The sequence below is a fragment of the Python bivittatus genome, unplaced genomic scaffold, assembly GCF_059951505.1.
Source record: "Python bivittatus isolate LINGU-HERP-01145 unplaced genomic scaffold, Pbiv_v1 ctg000700_np1212, whole genome shotgun sequence".
NCBI classification, from domain to species: Eukaryota; Metazoa; Chordata; class Lepidosauria; order Squamata; family Pythonidae; genus Python; species Python bivittatus.
The window spans coordinates 76,387,442-76,408,293 of record NW_028277098.1 but is presented as its reverse complement, the minus strand read 5'-3'; the positions used below and the strand labels follow the sequence as shown (position 1 = coordinate 76,408,293).

Below are 20,852 nucleotides of genomic sequence, written 5' to 3'. Positions count from 1 at the left end.
GTACTGATATATAGGGATTACAAAATTAAACACTTTTAATAATTAAGACTAATTATTTAGAGCTGTCAGATCTGGACGGCCAAGATCCGGACAATCATTAGGTGGCAGCAAATGGATATGGAAAACTAACCTTTTTTGCCACCTAATGGTCGTCTGGGTTATTGCAGATGTCCTGTAGCGGCCCTCAACGTAGTATCAATGCAAGAACAACCACAAAGAACGGAATGGCTCTATGACGTTTGAAAGGAGGGGGTGTTCCTCCCCTCCCCGATAGACGCCGCGACCCTCTTCCCCACCGCCCCGGGCAGCACCACCTTCCCTTCGAGCGTTCCACGACCACGACCACGCCCACTTCGTGCCGCGGACGGGGATTGGTGGACGCGGCCTCGGGGATTTGCAAAAGTAGGCGAGTCTATTTAAAGCCTGCTTTTGGCGCCGGTTGCTTTTCTTCGCCCATTCGGACGGCTGCCTTCTTTCCCCTTCTCTTCCGCGCTGTAAAAGCGTCAGCATGTCCGACAAGCTGCCGTACAAAGTTGGTAAGTAGTTAATTCTCCTATTCGTTCTTCTTCAGGCCGTAAGCGGTCCCCATGCGAGGCCTGCGGAGGCAGTTCTGTTTCCTTTCCGAATACAGTACAGAGGTTTGTTGCAAAAAGAGCAGTGGCCAAGGACTTACGTTTTTCTCGGAAACAATTTAGGAAAGAAACATCCGATGCCTTTTTTTTTTTTTTTACTGTGCCTTTGGCTGTTTTTGAAACTCAGAGAGGAGGTGTTTTATAAATCCAGAAGGATCTTGAAAGATTGATACATCATTCTTCCTCCCCGGGGAGGATGTAGATGCAGCCGATTGTCGTTAATTGAAAATTGATCTGAAAATTAAAGGGGTGATCCTCCGTAGTGCTGCTTGTATCCTGTGGGAAGGCTTATGTTTTTCTTCTGTAGTCAAAATGGATTTCAGATTGCCTTCTAGATCGTTTCCATGTAATGTCTGAGCAAACGCCATGTGGCTCTGGAGGGAAAAGTGGCTTTGGGGAAGTGTAGTTCTTCTGACTGCTGAGTAGCAGGACGGCGTTCGAGCCTTGCAACTGAAATTACTACATTTCCCGTCATGCTCCTGGGGACCATGCTGTCAAGCAACCGCTGCCCTCTGGCTGTTAAGTCCATTCACGAGTTTTAGTAATTATTTCTACAAAAGAAAAGGGCTCTTACTTGAAACTCAATCCGAATTTTTTTAAAAGACACATTGTTTTTCCAGATGCATAAAATCAAATGCTATGCAGAATTAAGACTTGCTAACCTTTCACACTCTAAAAGAGCAGTGATAATAAAGGAAGTATTTGTGGGCAAGCATGAGATAGAGGTTCCATTTACAATGTTTAGAATCAGAGCTTTTTCGATCCTCACAGTATTCTTAATGTTGCTGAATTTGGACCATCTCCGGTAGACCTGGAATATTCCATGGACGGATAGTGTAGGAATGCTTTAATGAATTAGTGTAATATTGGAGACTTGCCATCCATTTAAGGGATCAGAATTGGAAAGTGGAATTATGTATATGCTGGGCAATGTGGGGCAATTGTTAGGCCAGCCTTACTAATGTTTTGAACTGTAACTCCCATAATTCTCAACCTTTGGCCATTTACAACCTTTGAACATCCACAGAACACCATGTCTGGACTTCTGTGTTTGAGAGTGTACAAGTCATTGTTATTAATTCCAAAAGGTTATTTTGTATCAGAAGATCCTGATGTTTCCTAAGGAAATTTAGATAGCTTAACAAAATACTCTAAATGGTGTTTATTGTGTAAAACTGTTGTTTCTCCTGCTATTGTCCTTTCAACAAGTAACATCTCTGAAATCAGACGTGTATGTACATGCACAAATCACCTAGGTTTTGTTCTAGGGTAAAGATGACTAAAGTCAATTATTCATTAAATGCTTTGCATCAGCATTTTTTCACTTCTCTATCTCTTCAACATTTGTAGATGCTTTGTCTGGTGCAATACCTGTTGCTTCTCTTGGGTTTATTCCCAGTTAAGCATTCATGATTCCACTGAATAAGGTCTCCAATCTTAGGGTATTCGCTTTCTGCTTTGTGTTTGAGTCCCCAAAATGACCACCATTAGAAGTCCCTTAATTATAAAGCACAGCAGATGCTGTTGACAATCTAACATTATTTAGGTTAATGGATATTAGTGAACCTTGTAAGAGGATCACAAAGGTATTTAACAGTACCAAATGCTGTTATAAGTTTTTTTGTTTTTTTTTTTAAGAAAATGGCAAGTGGGATAAAATAGGGTGAGTAGAAAAGGGTCTGAAGATAGTTCATTCTGGGATCGCAGTACTGTATGTCAGCTGTTCTTGCCCATTCTCCTTCCAAAACCTGTAACACTGTATTTCCTTGGTGTTTGAATATTGTTGCTGTTTTTGTTTTTGTTTTCTTTCTTTACAATCACCTTTATGATTTTTTTTTTTGAAATCATGCTTCCTCGTGAATTTTCTTTTTATCGTAATGTAGAAGTGGCTTGCTACTCTTGTAGCAATCCACGGAAAACAGGATGGCAGAAGCAACTTTGCACATTCCCATTTCTCTTGTTATAATTTTGCTGTCTGTTTAGGCGTTAGAAGTTTAGACATTGATGACATAAACTTGAGCAGTGGTACTTCAGGAAAAAAAATTATATTGAGATGCATATCCCTGTAAGAATTGTTTTGCTGGGTCTGGGCAAAGATGTATGAAGGCCAACTTTTTTTTTTATATAATGGCTAGGTAGATGTTTGTAAGCAATGTAACTTTCTGAGCACTGTTGGTTGGTTCTCATTGTTTTAAGATGGAGGTATTGGTGTAGAAAGAAATTTCCTGTGTTTCTAACAAAACTAGTTGTTGTAACATAGAGCCAATTGCTATCAAGTCATAACATTTGATAAATGACGTTTGTATAGAGCTTGTATGATGTCAACTTTTCAAGAACATGTCAACTTTTCAAGAACTAGAATTTCCCTCTAGTTCTTGAAAAGTTGACATGTACCCTTAGTATTTAGTATCACATTTCCTTTCTTAAAATTTTATTCTGGAAGTTTGGAGAAGGCTGAACCATAAATTTATGAATGCTGTATTTCAGTTTCTGTTATTTCCTTAACCTGCAGCTGACATCAGCCTTGCTGAATGGGGACGCAAGGCCCTGGACATTGCTGAGAATGAGATGCCAGGGCTGATGAAGATGCGTGAGATGTACTCCCCAACAAAGCCACTGAAAGGAGCTCGGATTGCTGGTTGCCTACACATGACAGTGCAGACTGCGGTTCTGATTGAAACTCTATTGGCTCTGGGGGCAGAGGTAAAGCTGCTTTTGGGTTAAATCGCATTCATGACAGAAATGATTGTGATGAATTAGGATGACACCAGATGGCCCATGTAGAGTTTAAGATTGTCAACTGATAGAAACAGTTAAAAGGAAAATCAAATAAATAACATAGTATTGGGAAAGTTTAATTGTTTACTTATATTTCTCTCAAAGCTATTGGGACTGTTTTTCCATGCCACAGTAAACATTTTGCTACATGATAGTTATAGTTTACATTGAGTCTTTCCATTCATAATCATGTATGAATGTTACAGCTTAGTGTGCTATGTGAACTTAGCCATTGTGGCTTGTAAATCATTGATACCATGTTGTGCAAACTCAGTTAAATTCACTTACTCAATAAAGCATGGTTGATAAAATTATGGCTTAGTGCTTCAGAGTAATTATAGCTGGTAGGCATGATGTGCCCTAGTAGTGACTGTAGAGACTGAGAGCTATCATCACAGATCTGGCAGAGAGAACACTGCTTCCCCATCTGTATTCTGCCACTTATAAAAAGGATGGGGTCACATGCTATAGAGTGATTTGTTTGTATCCATAAGCCCAGCAATTGTATTATTTGCTCATCTGAAATTATAGTTTGCAGGCGAGAAGCCTGTGGTTGGAACATTGATCCCCTGCAAATTAGTTTGTACAGAGACTTCCTTAATCCTGGGTTGATTGTGCTCAGTTTTGCTAAGCTCTAGCTTGTTGAATAAGTGCAATGGGCTATTTTTGTGTTGAACTATAAAACTGCAATGACTGGATTTGTGCAACAGAACCAAAGAAGTTATGGCATTGCTTAAAGCAGTGTCTGACTCCAGTCTGCAACTAGCCACCCATAAGATTTCCTTACAGTGTCATGATTAACTTGATATGAGGAAAAGCTATCAGAAAATTTTGACTAAAGCTAGAAAAAGAAACCTAAGTAAGCAGTTATCTTCAAGGCCCAATTACATTCTGATTTTCAGTTACTGAGCTTTGGAAAGCTTTTAGTTTAATCAGGTACAATGTTTTGAACTCTGACTCAGCTTTCATTGGGAAATAATTGATCTGATTTTTCAAACTATTTGTCTTTGAAGCACTCCTCCTCCTCCCCCCAATCAAATTCTATCAAAGTAGTAAGCTTTGGGGATTGCTTCATTAACTGTATATATCTATGAAATGTAGTGGGGTGCATTTTGAATTATCCTTATTTTCCAGGTCCAGTGGTCCAGTTGCAATATTTTTTCCACACAAGATCATGCTGCTGCAGCTATTGCCAAAACTGGAATTCCTGGTAATGTTTTAGATTGTTAACAGTTACATTCCTGATTTCGTTTATTTAGTCCTGTGAGTGTCATCTGAAGCTGGGGAGAACAGGGAAAAAAAGTGTTGGGGTTCATAGTAAGAATGATTTCTCAGTCTGAATGCTTTGCTATCAGGGTGACTTCCTGTTGAGGCCACATCCTAGTGAAAAAAAAAAGACTAGGCTGCTGCTTTATTGTTAAAAAAATAAATGCAAATAAATATCTGGAACTGCAGGATGAAAATAATACAGGTATATAGAAGACTTGAATCAAAAAGCTGTTGATCTTGAAATTAGCAGATATATGATCTTGAAGATTCTGTATTACCTGTATCATACTGGATCCAGCATTTTCAAAATGTTGGATTCAGTATAATGAGTGTCCTCATTTCTAAGTGATCTCAATACAAGGAGCACACCAATAGCTTACATTGTTCTTGTTTTCTTGGATGACGTGGCCTGCTCTTACTAATGACACAGCATGTTGAAGAATGATTTCACAATATTTAAGAAGAGCTTGGGCTTTGGGAGATTTAGATTTCTCATTTGTCACAATAAAATTTCTTTGCAGCCAATAAACTCTGGAGCCTGATGTAGGTTTTAGAGTAATATTTGTGAGAAACGAAGTGGGGTAGCTTCTAATCAGTGGTAGAGCTGCTTTGCTTGTAATGTTTCTCTGCAGCACAGGTCCCAAAACTCTGCCAGGGAGGCAGATTAGCTGTGCCTCAATTATTCAAGTCAGAGAGATGCATCTCAAATCTTCATGGTCCTAAGATGTATATAGCAGTATCCTGCTAAGATGTATATAGCAGTATCCTGCTATGATGCACATGATAATTAAACTGTTTGAATTTAACATCAGTGACTATTTTTTGCATCTGTCATGAGAAAAAAAAGTGCTCATGTTATTGGGTTAATCCTGATTAACAAGATTATGCTTCATTTCCATGAAAATAAATAGAACTAAAGCCCGGCTTGCTCGTTTGGATCTAGCTTATTAAAGATATATTGCAAGGGCTATGGAAGAGTAGCCCGTGGTCTGCATAGGAAATATTGTTGTCTGGGAATTACAGAAAATTAAAAAAAGAAAAAAGTCAGAAGCAACAAAAGAACAAAACACGAATGGCTGAACAATGTATTTTTATTTCCGCTGTAATCTACAAAATAATAATACGTAATTTGTATGCTGCCTGATTCTCAATGCCTCTGAGCAGTTCACAACAATCAAAGGTTACGATAAAATCACATAGGGTGGAAGTGAAGATGATTCTGGAATAGATAGAAGAGTACAAGACAGGATCACTTTTAACCTAAAAATTAAAGAAGCTGATAGTCGTCTTTGGTTTATGTTACTGTAAGATGGTTATCAGGCCCTTTACAGATCAGATACGTTCTTGGAAGTAAAGATAACACCAGAGAAAGGGTCTTTGTATTTCATTTACAGTACAAGCAAATTCAGGGAGCCATGGGATGGCATCTTGGGGATCCCAAGTTTATTCTCAAAACACTTAGAAGGCAATTACCTTCATTGCAGGAGTCTTAACATGGCTAATTCCTCTGGAGGATACACTGACATATTTTAAAGGATGAATATGCTGACTAACAATCTGATTGGATGAAGGGAATGGAAAATTGAGGGATTTCAGTAGCCCTTTATTTCTCAATAATACCTTGATTCTTTCATTAAAAAAGCTATTAAGTATGTTGACTTGAGAGCAAGGAAATGTGACTAATTTGCCTCTCTCTCTCTCTTCACATCTGCTCACAGATACATTTTTTTCCAGTATCTGTTGATATTCTGTTGACATTAATGTTGACTTTAAATGGTATAGACCAATTCCCAAAATTCCCCAGCCAGCAGGGCCATTGCTAAGAATTCTAAGAGTTTTAAAATCTGAAGAGAAAACAGTTTGAAGAAGGCTGATGTAGTTATTAATCTTTACCTTGAATTAAATAAGGCTAAGTTACTTTCCAAAGTACCGTATTTTTCCGACTATAAGACGATACTTTTTTCTAAAATCCTTACCCTAAAAACTGAAGGGCGTCTTATTCAAGGAAGTCAGCCAAGAATCGCGGGGTTGCAAAACTGCCCATACTTTGTCTCTGCAGACAGGCTTCCTCCTGTTGCTAGCCTCCAATCACGAGTGAAATAGCTTGTCTCCCAAACAGACTTCCTCCAGTCACAAGCCTGATGTAACTGACGTCAGCTGATGCTGAACAAACCAATTAGAGGAAGGCTGTTTGCAGAGACAAGCTATCGGCAGTTTCACTCATGCTTGAATGTAATCAGTTAAGCAAAAGAGCCTGGAAATAGAGCTGCAGAGAGACGGTTTGGACCTCCTCCCACCGAGTGTATCAGGTCAATGTTAACTAATTACTAAATAAAAATGTGCTCTGCACTATCTTTAAAATATTGATTTTTTAATTTTGGGCTGGAAAAGTGGGGGTCGTCTTGTACATGGGGGCATCTTATTGTCGGAAAAATACGGTACTCTTGCCTTTCCATCAATACCTTTGTAGTATTTACATTTAGACTGCATTTCTTACTGCCTTTCTCTATTGAAAGGCATTATATAAATGTATCGGATCTAGGAGAAGCTGATGAGCTCTGGTCAAAGTCTTAATAGCCATGAGTCAGAGGGAAAATAAGTTTTATACTCAGATAATACTTTTTGTTGCCTCAAGGAAAAAATTTAATAACTATTAGGATACCATTTCTTGTCATTAAGCTCTCAAACTTCTCAATTGGTTATAACTAAGAACTGCTGAAGAAATTATAAGACATATGTTTTATGTTTGATCTGGGCCTAGTGTACGCCTGGAAAGGGGAAACAGATGAAGAATATATATGGTGTATCGAACAGACCCTCTATTTCAAGGATGGACAACCTCTGAACATGATTCTTGATGACGGTGGAGACCTCACCAGCTTGGTTCATACAAAATATCCTCAGCTCTTGAAAGGTAATTGTCTAGTCTTCCAAAACACTTGAAATTTTCTGATGGCAAAGGAGAGTTCTTTTGGGAATTCAGAATCCTCAGAAATATTGTACATTCAAAGTGACTGGGGAGATAATTGTTTCATTTTTAAATGGATGGTAATGAATGAATGAAAGGCAGGGTGGGCAAAACTCATAATCACCCAAAACAACGGACACTACTTGTGAGGCAGAAAATACCCACAAAGTATATTGTAAGCCCTGATTGATTTAGCATATGGTAAAGGAGGATTTATTTGCATTAAACTTCCCCCAATATTAGGAAAAACTCCAGAATGTTCTAGGTCCTTTCAGTTCCACTCTCTAGTGTTGCCAAACTCACTGCAACCTTCACCTTCAGTAATTGCAGAATGCCCACCTTAGAAGTAAAGATTGATTTGGACTTTCCCAAGTGGCCCCCTTATTCTGTATCTTTTATAAGTGAGATGTACATTTTATATTTTGATGCCTTTTAATGTCATTAAAATTGTTCCATTTTTTTTTAAATCTGACCTATTTTTGTAGTATAGTCACTGTGAATCTGAAATTTTATGACAGTTTGAAATTAAACTCATTTTACAGCTATGAGCCATTTTCTACTCCCCTCCCTTTGCAGATGTCTCAGTGTTTAGAATACTATGCTCAGACTTTTTGCAGCTATACAACAACAACAACAAGGCTTCAACTTTAAAATATATATATATACGTGTGTGTGTGTGTGTGTGTGTTCAGCACTGAATTCAGTATTGAACTTTTTATTGACATCCCTTATAGACTGAATGTCTTTTACAGGTGCAGCAAATACACAATGAACTTTTTGGAATGAAGCCAAACCAAAAAATCAGTACTATCTTTTTGATTTTGAGGAAACGTTTTCTTTTGAGGATCCTCTTGAAAGGTTTTCCCCATTTTTTTAATTCTCTAAATCCTAAACTGTTCAGGAATGTCCTAGGTAGTGTTGTTATGAATTACGTGGTGAAACAGAAGATTTAAAGAGAGAAAATGTTCAAGTTGCTGCTGTCTTACTATGACATTTCCTTTGACTTATATATTAGGTTAGGAATTTAAATAGAATGTATAAAACAGCAATAAAGCCGTGGGACTTGAGGAGGAGCATTTTGAACTAATGGCTGCCAAAATAATGTGTTTTGTGAATCACTCAGAAGGATGTGCGCTTCCATGATAGCACGATGCTGTTCTGCCTCATCATGTTTTGCTGTTTGAAAAACACTGTTTTATTTGATTTTTTGTATATCAAATTTGTCACCGCCCATCTCATTAAAAAGCAACTCTGGGTGGTTTACAGAGAAGATAAAATCAGTTAAAATACAATATAAAAACAGTCTTAAGTAAATAATAAATTCCAAGAATTGATGGAATTGGCGAATAGCTCAATTTAGTAGTTAGTGCAGTGTTTCTGACTACTAGAAAGTCTGGTCTGCTGTTCACATCTTTTTTCTAATACTGTAAACAAATGGCATTCAGGATGGTTAATAAAAATCAACAAAATAATTCATGCCACAATTGAAAATCTTATAAAATGGATTAGAAAGTGCCCCGACTCATGTCCTATCTAAAACTTGCTTACACACCAAAAGCCCACCTAAATAAAAATAATTTTCCCCTTCCAGTGAGAAATGTAAAATGATTTTACATAACTTACCAACCTGTTTCACAGAATATAAAATATCTAAGTTTAAATGTAAAAAAACCCCACATTCAGAAAGTTCAAATCAGTTAGGGGTAGATTGTTTTGGTTTCTTTTTCTGAAGAAAAGAGACTTGGAGGGAGGGAGCACCCTCTTAGCATTCCTAGATGTCACGGTAGGTTTTAGTGCTATCAAGAATGGCATCTGCGTATATTGCATGGCAGAATCAGGCCTTGATGTCTTAGAGTTTGGCTTCAGTAAAAAGGCTAATGGTATAGTGATATATCTATCTTATCTATATCCAAAGCAGTGTTTCTCAATCTTGGCAGCTTGAAGATGTGTGGACTTCAACTCCCATAATTCCCCAGCCAGCTAGTCCTCTACTTATGAATGGGTTACATTCCAAGAGGCTGTTCGTAAGTCCAACAACCAAAAAAAAAAGAAGAGGTGGAGGCAGGAGGCAGGGCCGGTGGGGTGTGGCACGCTCCATTGCTGGGCAAGGCAGGAGACCTCTGCCTGCTCTCTCCTGTCCTCTGCCACCGCCCCCTCTCTCGCCTCACCTGGCAGTGGAGCGTGCCACATAAACTAACCTTTTTTGGGAACTCCAACTTCAGTGCAAACCTCAAATGCAAAAGGAATGCTGGAGAAGGTGGGAAAGGGTTAGTTTGGGATGCCCTGCAAACTAACCCTTTCCCACCTCCTCCCAACTTCCGGTTCCAACTTCCGGCCTGACTTCCAGGTCCATCCTGTTTGTATTGGTGAAAGTTTGCAACATGAAAGTTTGCAAGTAGGGGACTGTCTGTATAGTGATATACCGCATCATGCTATTCCATGATTGGTGCAACATAGAATGTACTAATTTCTATTAACTTGAACTTTCAAGGCCTGTAGAAACAGCTTAGTACTGTAATGCTTTTATCCTCTCAGTAAGTAGGTGTTCACTTTGAACTTTGAAACTATGCCTGCTAAGAGCAGGATTGCCTCTCAGGATCAGAACTCAAGGCTTTATCATCAACATCTAGTCCCAGCACAATGCAAATCCAAACTGTCTCAAATGATAGTCCACGTAATCAGCAAATTGCATATATCAATGTATTACACTTAATAAGGATGGTAAATGGAAAAGTTCATAAAGATTAAAAACCCCAAATATTGGAAGAACATGAAGCTTGGAAAAACTTAATTGAAGTTAAGAACCAAGATTAATCTCCTACAAATCTGAGGAAAGCTGTTTGCCAATAGTGAAATTAAAACCTGCAAGTTAAGCCTCTAATATCCTATTCAGTTATTTTTAACAGCAGACAAGGATTAGGAGACAGGCCAAGATCTTCCAACATTGGCCCCTTCAGTGGCAATAATGCTGCTTGTTTATCAGGTCCATCAATGTTACCCAGGCATTATTCCAGCACGTTGATGTCTACCTGAATATCACATGGGATAAAAAAGGTGAACATTCTGTCAAACTGAGCTCTTGTAAAACAGAAGTTGTGTCTCTTAGGGCGTGCTTCATTATACAACTGGTTTCTCGGCTTGTGTACTTTTGGATATCTTGTAATTGCTTAAGCTCAAGTGAGAGCAATTGTTCACGGTCAGGGCTGCACTTGACTTTTTAGTGACTGCTAGGGACTACACAAAATAGGCAAGGTCAAGGCTAAATGTAATTTAAATTACAGTTAATTAAATCAAAGTGCAGTTAGTACGGTTATTTTCCATTTAATCATTTTTTCCGTCTGTTGCATTAAAACAGTGTTGTCCAAACTTGGCCACTTTAAGATGAGTGGACTTCAACTCCCAGAATTCCCCAGCCAGCCATGCTGGCTAGGGAATTCTGGGAGTTGAAGTCCACTCATCTTAAAGTGGCCAAGTTTGGACAACACTGCATTAAAACATGCAGTACAGCGGTTGGGTGCTGCATGTAACTGTGATGCCTTATATACTGCAACTTTGCTTTAAACTGAATTGGCTTGAGCTTGCCTGCCCTAGAACACAACTTTTGTGTTTTTTATCAAGGAGCAGGAGCATTTGGTCATATAAAGAGGATCATATATAGATAAGGCATTGCAAGGTTACATGATTTATGTGGCTACTGTTATGAATCTCTACTTCTATTAAATTAGGTTCCTCTGGCGTATATCTAGTAGTTATGTAGAAACCACAGTTGCACAAGGATAGAAGCTTTCATGGGCATGAGAGAGGGAAGAGTGACTAGCAGATAGCTTCTGTAAGGGTTTCTTAAGCCATAATAAATTTTAACAAATAAAATTGCAGATGCAACAAGAGGTCATTAGAAGCATGTGCTAAAAGTGAAAGGGGGATGTGGTAATTGGGATATAAAGTTATGCAAACAGGGTTTTGTAAAAGGCCCACTAGAGGGAGGCCTTGCACTTTCTACTCTATCAGAAACTACTGTCCTTGTCATTTTTTCTTGATATTAACAAAAAATATGTTGCAAAGACTATTTTATGCATTAGTTATATTTCAGGAGAGATATAGGACAGAATTGTCCATTGCATATCCAGGAGTGATTAGGATGTGTTCAACCTTTTTTCTCTTTTTATTTTTTCTAATGCTGAGAAGTACAAATGGGGATATATTTGGTTATCTCTGACTTTGTTCTTCTAAAGATTTACAATTTGCATCCAGTGTGAGGTATTTATGATCTTTTTCTCTATTGTTCCCATGATTCAAATATTTGTGTCAATTACACTAATCCTGCCTAATATATTTAATAGTTTGGGGTGATATCAGGTTCTTTAATTATCAACATTATTTTCGTATAGAATTTGTGTCTCCTTGAATGTGCAGTCTGCTAAAATACTGCATCAGCAGGGCCATTGGCTATCAGTTAATAAATTGCTGCAGAGCATGTCATTATGCAAGACTGTTGTTCACTTCTGTGAAGCTCTCTTTTCTGTTTGGTTTGAGAACTAAATTTATATTCTTACAGTATTTCTTTGTTTAATGAAAATGCCTTAAGTTTCACTTACTGCAGTACACTCTTCCATAGGAAACCTAATATCCACAGAGCGTGAAACTACAGGGACAAGCTAATGCTGTTCCCACCTTCTCAAAAATGCACTTCCTTTCCTAATATTTCTTATCTGGAAATAGAAAAACAGATAATTTAAAATGAAAGGTCGTTTCTTTACGGATATTCCAAAATCCATAATAAAACAATCTATTAGGCCAATTCAAGATTGCAGAATAATGTTCAAGGTTTCAAGTAATCAAGAACTTTTTAACAAAGTTGATAGTCCGATGTTCATTTGGCTACAATCTTATGTGGAAATGGGAGCAAATCACAGACATACAAACTGGGACCTATCAAATTACATGTCCTCAGTCAGCTAGGTGAAGTGATTAGGCTGATGAAACAAGACCATTAATGTAATTTATAAAATGTACACTCCAGCTTGAACTTTCTTGTTTCTTCATCCTCTCAGTCTTTGGAAGAGTCTGATGGAGTCTAGAATCCAGTTGGGACATCTGCATTCTGTTCCCAGATTCCATCTAAGACTAACAACATACAGTTGTGCTTAGTCAACTGTTGTGAACTTTAGTTGGCCTAATGAAGGAAATTACTGTAACATAGATGAAAAGTCAATGTAACATCAGTGTTCTGTAAGCAGTCAAATGTTGATACTGTAGTCACAGACTTATTCCAGTATATTCCTGAATATGAACAGGCATAAAGAATGATTTCTGATCTTATGCCAACAATATAACATGTAGAGGACACATATAATGGTATAATGTTTAATGTTACTTATATATTATACAACATACATATAAGTGTGTGCGTTGTATAATATATAAATTATTTAGAGGACACTGTTTAATATATGTGTGTGTGTGTGCGCACACACACACACACACACACACACAAGGAAATAAAACAATAAATGTTACATGCCCCCTTCTTTAGTTAGGCCTATGACTGTTCTCAGTTCTTGTTATTATAATATATATAATATTCACTGCAGATGAAGTTATAATAAAATATGTATAGTTACCATGGTGGGACATGTTCATATTTCTACAACCAAAAAAGTGGAAACTGTGTCTCAGTGGAAGACATACTTATTGTATGCCTAGTGACTGTTTGCAAAGCAGTTCCATCCATAACTAGTGGAAAGCATTCTTGTTAAATGGGCCTTATAAATTTTCTTTCTCACCCTCCCCCCACCCATAACCATGGAATTGTCAGAATTCCCTATCTCAACATCTGCCTATGTAACTCTTGTACCCTCTATTAACTTTTGTAAATGTACTTATTTCTTTGAGGATGCAAACCTTTTCATAGTCAGCTATGCAAGTTTCAGATGATTTTGGACATAATATCCTCCTAAATGTAGTCTCAATGTGAAAAATGATGCTGCTTCAACAGTGCATCCATGAATCAGGATTGAGTCCCGTCATTAACTTAACAACTTGAAGTAAATATAGGATTATTTTATATGAGCTATTTGAAATCCAGGTGTTGTTCCTTACAACTTCACAATATTGTTAACCATCACTGAGAGAAGATCCCTCTTCCTATGTTAACCTTGAAGCCCTCTTGACCATACATATCATTTTCTTCTGTCCATGCACTGAACAATCTGAAATCCTCACTGTTTAAAAAGTTTACACTGAAAGGAAATAAATAGATGGACTTAGAGTAAGTTAGATCCTCTCTTATGTGAAAAATGTGGTTATGCCTTCCCATTACTAAGGAACTTCTGCCAAAATGAAATCTAAGATTTCCTCCTGTAAGGAGTGGTACAGCAAATTCAGTTGGATTTTTCCTTGCAGGAATCAAAGGAATATCTGAGGAGACAACCACTGGGGTCCATCATCTCTACAAAATGCATGCCAATGGAACCCTGAAGTTGCCAGCTATTAATGTTAATGACTCTGTCACCAAGGTAACATAACCAGAATTCTTGTGTTCTATTTTCTTTTTCCTTTCCTAGCTGGTAACTTACTGTCCCTTCACGTTTTCCTTGAAGGACTTGTTTCCATGTCCCCCTTTAGTGTGCATGACTACTTCCTGATGAAGCTATAGAATACTACATCTAAACAGGGAATGAGGTGAAGTCTACTTGGCATCAAAATTAAAAATAAAATGTTATGGGTCTCTCTTGCATTGCAAAATGCTTAAAGGCTAAAAAATGTTCTCTGCCATTCTCTCTGCCAAAATGTAGAATGGTTTTTGTTTTAGAATATATGTACAATGAACATGAATTATATAGTTGCTTTTATCCCTTTTATTATGTATTATTATTTATTAGGTAGTTGTGGATTGTGTGGGTTTGGTTTTTTTAATTTCTGGCTCTTTTTTTGGTCATCCTTGCCATTTTCTATTCTTCATTTTTATCTATTATTGTATTTTTTAATGTTTTTACTTGTGAAGTGTCCAAAGTCGTTGGGAGTGAGGCAACCAATAAATGTAATAAATTAAGTTGAAAGATCCTAATTAATTTAAAATAGTCTTGTGGATACTTTGAAAAAGGTGTTGTGGGGAGAACATGATCATGGAGCATGACTATTCATGGTTTGACATCTAAATGAGTCATTGGGAGTCAGGCGGTATGCAAGTTTTAATTAATAACAATAATAAATGTAGTGAATTGCTATTTTCCTGGACTTATACATCCAGCTTTACATGTAGTCCTTTTGTTATCTGCGGTTTCACTTATCCATAATTGATAAAGATCAAACCCTGGTGTATAAACAAAAGTTTTCATGTATCTGCAGTTTTGACTTAGTTTTTTAATTTTTAATTTATCTATCTAGCTCTTTGCTGCCTAAATCACTAAAGTAATTCTAAGTGGCTTACATATAAAGGTTAAAACAATAAATAGAAGCCGTAATTATACAAAGGACAAAACAGTAATGCATGCTGTGCATCAGAGAAAGATAACCAACTCAAAAGCAGTTGTAGCAGTCAGATTACACTATCAGGAAGAGAATTAATACACTCTACTCCAGGCACTGCTGAAAGAGCCATGTTTTTACAGCTTTATGACCTCCCAGTATTGCAGCCATATGAACCTCAGGAGGAATGCTGTTCCACAGGACAGGCACTGATACGGAGTAGACGTGCCTCTTAGATCCTGCCCAATGGCAACACTAAACACTTGGGAGCATGCTAACTCTCCCTGTAAACAGTCTGCAAGGAGCAAGAGCATCCAGCGTCATGACTGAAAGGCCTCCCTCACCAAGTGTGTGAAAGATCTGTGTGTAGTGGAGAAGCCAGCATGAGCCACATGGCAGAAAATGGAGCAACTTCCTCCACCAGCAGCCCATCAAATTTCTCCAAAGAAGATACTTCTGCTGCAAGAAAGCAACTTGAGTCTGACAACTATACCAATCCAGTGAGATCCTTCACACCTGAGTGAGAAAAAGGAAGAGTAAATACAAGTAACACAATTGTGTAGACAATTGCTATGGAAAGAAGTGCTTGTGAGAGGAAGAAGATGACCACAGGCGTCAGAACTTAACCCGCAATTCCCACAGAGTCATAGGCTTGCTTCGTTATCCATGGCTTTATGCTGGAACATATCTCCATGAGCAACAAAAGCCACCCGTGAGGTGTTCAATAATCTCTCTGTCCTTTCCAGTAGAATTTAGTTCCGTACAATAACACAGCTGTTTTTGTTTGCTTGTACATGTAATTAGAAAGAATGTTTTTTTTCTCAATGCTGTTTTCTTTCCTAGAGTAAATTTGACAACCTCTATGGCTGCCGAGAATCCCTCATTGATGGAATTAAACGTGCCACAGATGTCATGATTGCAGGAAAAGTGGCTGTCGTAGCAGGCTATGGCGATGTTGGCAAAGGCTGTGCTCAAGCCCTGAGAAACTTTGGTGCCAGAGTCATCATCACAGAAATTGACCCCATCAATGCATTGCAAGCTGCTATGGAAGGTGAGAAACAGTGGAACATTTAACATTGGTTAAGTAGTACATTCGCTGTAGTCTGATATTGCAGAGCTTTTCTAGCATCCTGTATTTGCCTAGAAAAACTGATCCAAGCCAATATAGTGTCAGAAAAACAAAATATGCAACATAAAGGTAGTCCTCACTTACCGACCACTCATTCAGTGACCATTCGTAGTTACGATGGTGCTGAAAAAATTACTTTACAACCAATTTACAGCAATTTATGACATTCGCAGCCTCCCTCAGTCATATGATCGCCATTACAGTCGGTATGTATTGTCCTGGGTCTGACCTGTTTTTTCCCCCCTTGCAGAATGGAGAGGTTGGAGAAGAAGAAATTAGAAGAGAGTAAGTAGGCACACAATAGGGAATACACATTGAAAGCAATGTGCTGGCACCAGCAGTCTCCAGCAAGCTCAGCAAGCAGCCAGTGTGTTCCCCATTGCTAATTCTCTTGTAATCCTGGGCTTCCTCGTGGCACAGTGCCCTGTTGGGGGAGTGATTCATGGCCATCCACCAAAGCGCTGGGCGGAGTGAGAGGCAGCTCTGTGGCCACTCAGCAAGTCTCGGCCCCTTCACAGTCCCCTTCTCTCAGTCAAGCTTTTCCTTGCAGTGAAGCAGCAACCACCATGAGGGCTCCATCTTTTTGCCAAGGCCAATTAACTTTCCCCTGCAACTCCCACCCCACCAAAACGGAAAAAGTCCTGAGCCCACATGACTTAAGCCAGCCGGCCAACCGCCCGAGGGCATGTCTTTGCAAGTGCACCAGGGTGGAAACTCCATACATGTGGAACCAGGAATGTCAGACAAGGCTGGGAAGATGCCCCTTGGGGTCCCTTTGGATCAGGGACAAGCTGGGAGGAGATGCGCAGGAGGAGATGCACAGGAGCTGATGGGTGTCTGGAAGCCCCTCTTCTCCCCTTGCGGATCCCCTCCTGTCCAAATGCATCACCTCTGCTTGAGTCTGCAAAGCAAGAGAGAGGAAACACCCATGTGCCTCTCTCTCCCCTGCCCCTGTCAATGCCCAAGTTGCTCTGGCACTTCCCTGCCCTCCTCCCCCCATGTCCCAACCGTAGCCCCTCTTCTCCCCTTGCCCCCCAGAAAAGAAGGGCCCCACCAAGCGATTTCAGAAGGCAATATCTCCTCTACCCCCCCTTGTAGAGTGGAGAGATTGGAGATGAAGGGATTAGAAGAGAGTACAGTAAGCAAGCACACAATGGGGAATACACCAACTCTTTGCCTAGTGGCTGCCGGCACCAGCACACTGCTTCAGTGTGATTACTCTCTTCTAATCCTTTTCTCTCTAATGAATGTAAATACAAACATTAATTGCCTTCTTGTTAATTATCCCAGCACTGGGGTGAGCCTTCTAAAGGGTGGGGGAGTGGTTAGGAGGCAAACAAAAGCCAAGGTGTGAAACTGATTACTCTTGTCAGTTTTGAGCTGGAAAGCGCAGCTGCAGTCACATGATTTACCACTTAGCGACTACTTCACTTAGTGACTGAGTTACTGGTCCCAATTACGGTCGCTAAATGAGGACTACCTGTATTGTGGCCAAATCTGTGTCACAACAGCACCAGAAAAATAGCATTTTTTCCAAATTCAGATTCATTCTTGTCACCTGATTAAATATATCTATTTTAATTGCAGATACGTTTTAATTGATTAAAATGAAAGGTGTATATGAGGAAGAAATAATGCTGAGGAAAAGGTGTCCATTTGTATTTTGCACATGATGCAAACATTTCTCAACAGGCATTGTCTCTTAGAAGTAGTATTTTTTCTCAGGAGCAAGTACTCATTTTGTTCCTGAGAACCAGACTTTCACCAACAAGTGGGAATTGCAGGGGAGCAAATTTCAGCTAAATATTAGGGAAGCTTTGAATGCTACAGGCATTCTGCAAACATCCAGGTTGGTTTGGGAGGTAGGAGTGGGGGTCTCTATTCTGAAAATATTTAAACAAAGGATGGGCGATCATCTGTTAGAGATGGCTGTGGTTACATCCTGCACTGCGTAGCTTGCTCTAAATAGTAGCTGCTTTCCTAATTTGTGATTCTAGCTTTTGATATGCAACTTTAATAGATATTTTTTTAAATATAAAAACCTGCTTCTGATTAATTGCTGCATAATTAGCCTTGCTACTAAATGCTCTAACTACACTGACATACCCTGTAAATGTGTTCCTGTTTCAAGTAATTATTTCTCACCCAGTTTCAGCTACTTTGCCAAGTTAGGATAAAATAGCATACCTGTATATGTTCCAGCCTAAGCTCTTTGGAGGAAAAGGAAGAATTATATGAATGAATAGAAGGAGCTATTAAAACTGTAGTTACAAGCATTGCTTGTATGGTGATTGTCCACCATAGTCCAGTAGTTATGTATAACAAAGTACATTTTAAAACCATAATTTCACACATTATATAAGGAAGACTGAATCCTTATCCTGAATAAATTTTATAATGCATATATTGGTTCTATTGATGCTTTATCTTTATGCCTGAACTTCTTAAGTGCATGCCTTTTGCTATAATGCAACATACATTTTCCTTTTTCTGTATTTACAGGTTATGAAGTTACAACAATGGAAGAGGCCTGCAAAGAAGGCAACATCTTTGTTACAACAACTGGATGTTCAGATATTGTGCAGGGGAGGTATTTATCTCTTTAGTTAAGGCTGGTATAGCTCCATGTGATATTAAGCAGAGATGCAGAAAATTGTGGAAGTTGAATTACTGACATACTTCCTTTGATGATTTAATTATGATCTTATTCTCAGTGCTATTTGCTGCCAGTATAAAACTTTAGATGTTAGTCGATGAATCCTGAGAGTCAGACTTCCAAAACAGATTTCAATCATTTTGCATATAGGCATCCTTGTTTGGTGACTGCTTCGTTTAGTGACCATTTGCAGTTACGACAGTGATGAAAAAGTAACCTTATGACCAATCCTTGCATTTACCACCTTCCCAGGTCTGTAAAGGAAAGGAAAACTGAAGTATGATCATAAGTACAGTTGCAGTTTCACTTAGGGACTGCTTTGCTTAATGACTGAGTTGTCAGTCCCAATTATGGTTGCTAAATGAGGGCTACCTGTATATTAAAAAGATGGATCTATTTATAAGTTTACTTTTCTTTTCCTCTCTGAGTATTTATTTAATAAATTTATATGGCTACCCATCTCATATGCACGACTCTGGGTGGCTAACAGTTAAAAACAGAATGAAAACCAAACAAAATTAAAAACAAAAGAAATAACATAAAATAACATAGACTAACCTAGCAGCTGAGAACACAGTATTAGATGCTGTGGTTGGTGAAACCCAATGAGGTCTGCTTATTTTTTTTTGCAGATTATGTATCTTGACTTCAGATTTCTTTAAAGATTACATTGCCTTGAGGAGTTGTGCAATATTTTTTTAATCTAATATTAATTACCAGTGTGCAATAAATCAGTCTTTCAGTTTAATTCACTTCTGTTTAACTGACTCTGAACAAAATTAAACTGAGAATTTTAGTAGCTGAAAATGATTAGGCCATACAGTAGATGGGTCATCCAAATGAATTAAAGCATTATTAGCAGCCTGTTACGTGTGACAGTGAAATTAATCTCGGTTTCGAGTTCTATTTTAATATTCTGCACTCTGGTTGATTTTTTTGAAAGTAATGGAACTACATGTTAGTATGTCCTTGTTTAATTGTGATTTAGGCAGTTCTTCTAACTGCTGCCCACTAGATGTCCTTGGATTACGGCTCCCTAGCAAATGTGACCGACGGGTGGGAATTCTGGAAGTTTCCATCTCAGCATATCTAGAAGGCCCAGATTGGTGAAGGTTGATTATGTGGAATATCTAGGCTTTGTTTTGATATGTCTGTGTGGCATTTGTGATTTATTATAATTATATCCTGTTCTTCAGGATAATAGTCCTGCCAAACAGCTTATTTGCAATAAATACAATTGTAAATAAAGATACAGTAAATACTATTTAAAAAAACAAACTTCTAGGATGTTTCTGTGATTGACATAAGATTGTTGGGCATATATTGCCCATAATACCATGCTATTTGATTTTTCAAATAGAATAATGGGGTCAACCTGCACAAACCTGGTCTCTCCAGATATTTTGGGATTATAACTCCCAAAGTTGAAAGTCAGGTAAAAATCTGGAGTTGTAATCCAGATTTGTAATCCACATCTGGAGATCTTAAAGTTAAAGCACTCTGGCACATATGTTTGCAGCAACCCATGACGGTGGAGACATCCGTCATGCTAATTTTGGTGGAGTCGCTTACTGCCACACATCTGGAAGTCTTCATACAGTGTCCATTTCCTTGGGTGTCTGCCTAGTTACTGTCCATGAAAAAGATCTCCATTTCATTTCAGGCATTTTGAGCAAATGAAAGATGATTCCATTGTGTGCAATATTGGGCACTTTGATGTGGAAATTGATGTGAAATGGCTGAATCAAAATGCCATGGAGACTGTAAATATCAAACCCCAGGTGAGTACATCTAATCCTACTTCCTGTCTTTAAGGAATTCATTTTTAAGGTACACAGAAAAGAACACTGTTAATAGCTGTGACAGATTGTGGAGAGGCTGGAAAAGAATGAATGAGAACATAAACATAAGCAATCAAGAGATAGCAGTGGGTGAGTCATTTGACAGCTTATG

General features: G+C 38.5%; 1 protein-coding gene across 1 annotated transcript in view; it reads left to right on the top strand.

The window, feature by feature from the left end:
* The first annotated feature begins 377 nt into the window (after positions 1 to 377).
* Positions 378 to 20,852, top strand: part of AHCY (adenosylhomocysteinase) — a 33,323-nt gene continuing 12,848 nt past the window's right edge. Inside the window, exons 1-8 of the mRNA XM_007435108.4 lie at positions 378 to 536; positions 3,145 to 3,335; positions 4,545 to 4,620; positions 7,441 to 7,593; positions 14,050 to 14,162; positions 15,958 to 16,165; positions 18,746 to 18,833; positions 20,563 to 20,680. Coding sequence (XP_007435170.1) covers positions 509 to 536; positions 3,145 to 3,335; positions 4,545 to 4,620; positions 7,441 to 7,593; positions 14,050 to 14,162; positions 15,958 to 16,165; positions 18,746 to 18,833; positions 20,563 to 20,680 — 975 coding nt within the window. The 5' untranslated portion in view covers positions 378 to 508. The remainder of the gene's footprint in view (positions 537 to 3,144; positions 3,336 to 4,544; positions 4,621 to 7,440; positions 7,594 to 14,049; positions 14,163 to 15,957; positions 16,166 to 18,745; positions 18,834 to 20,562; positions 20,681 to 20,852) is intronic.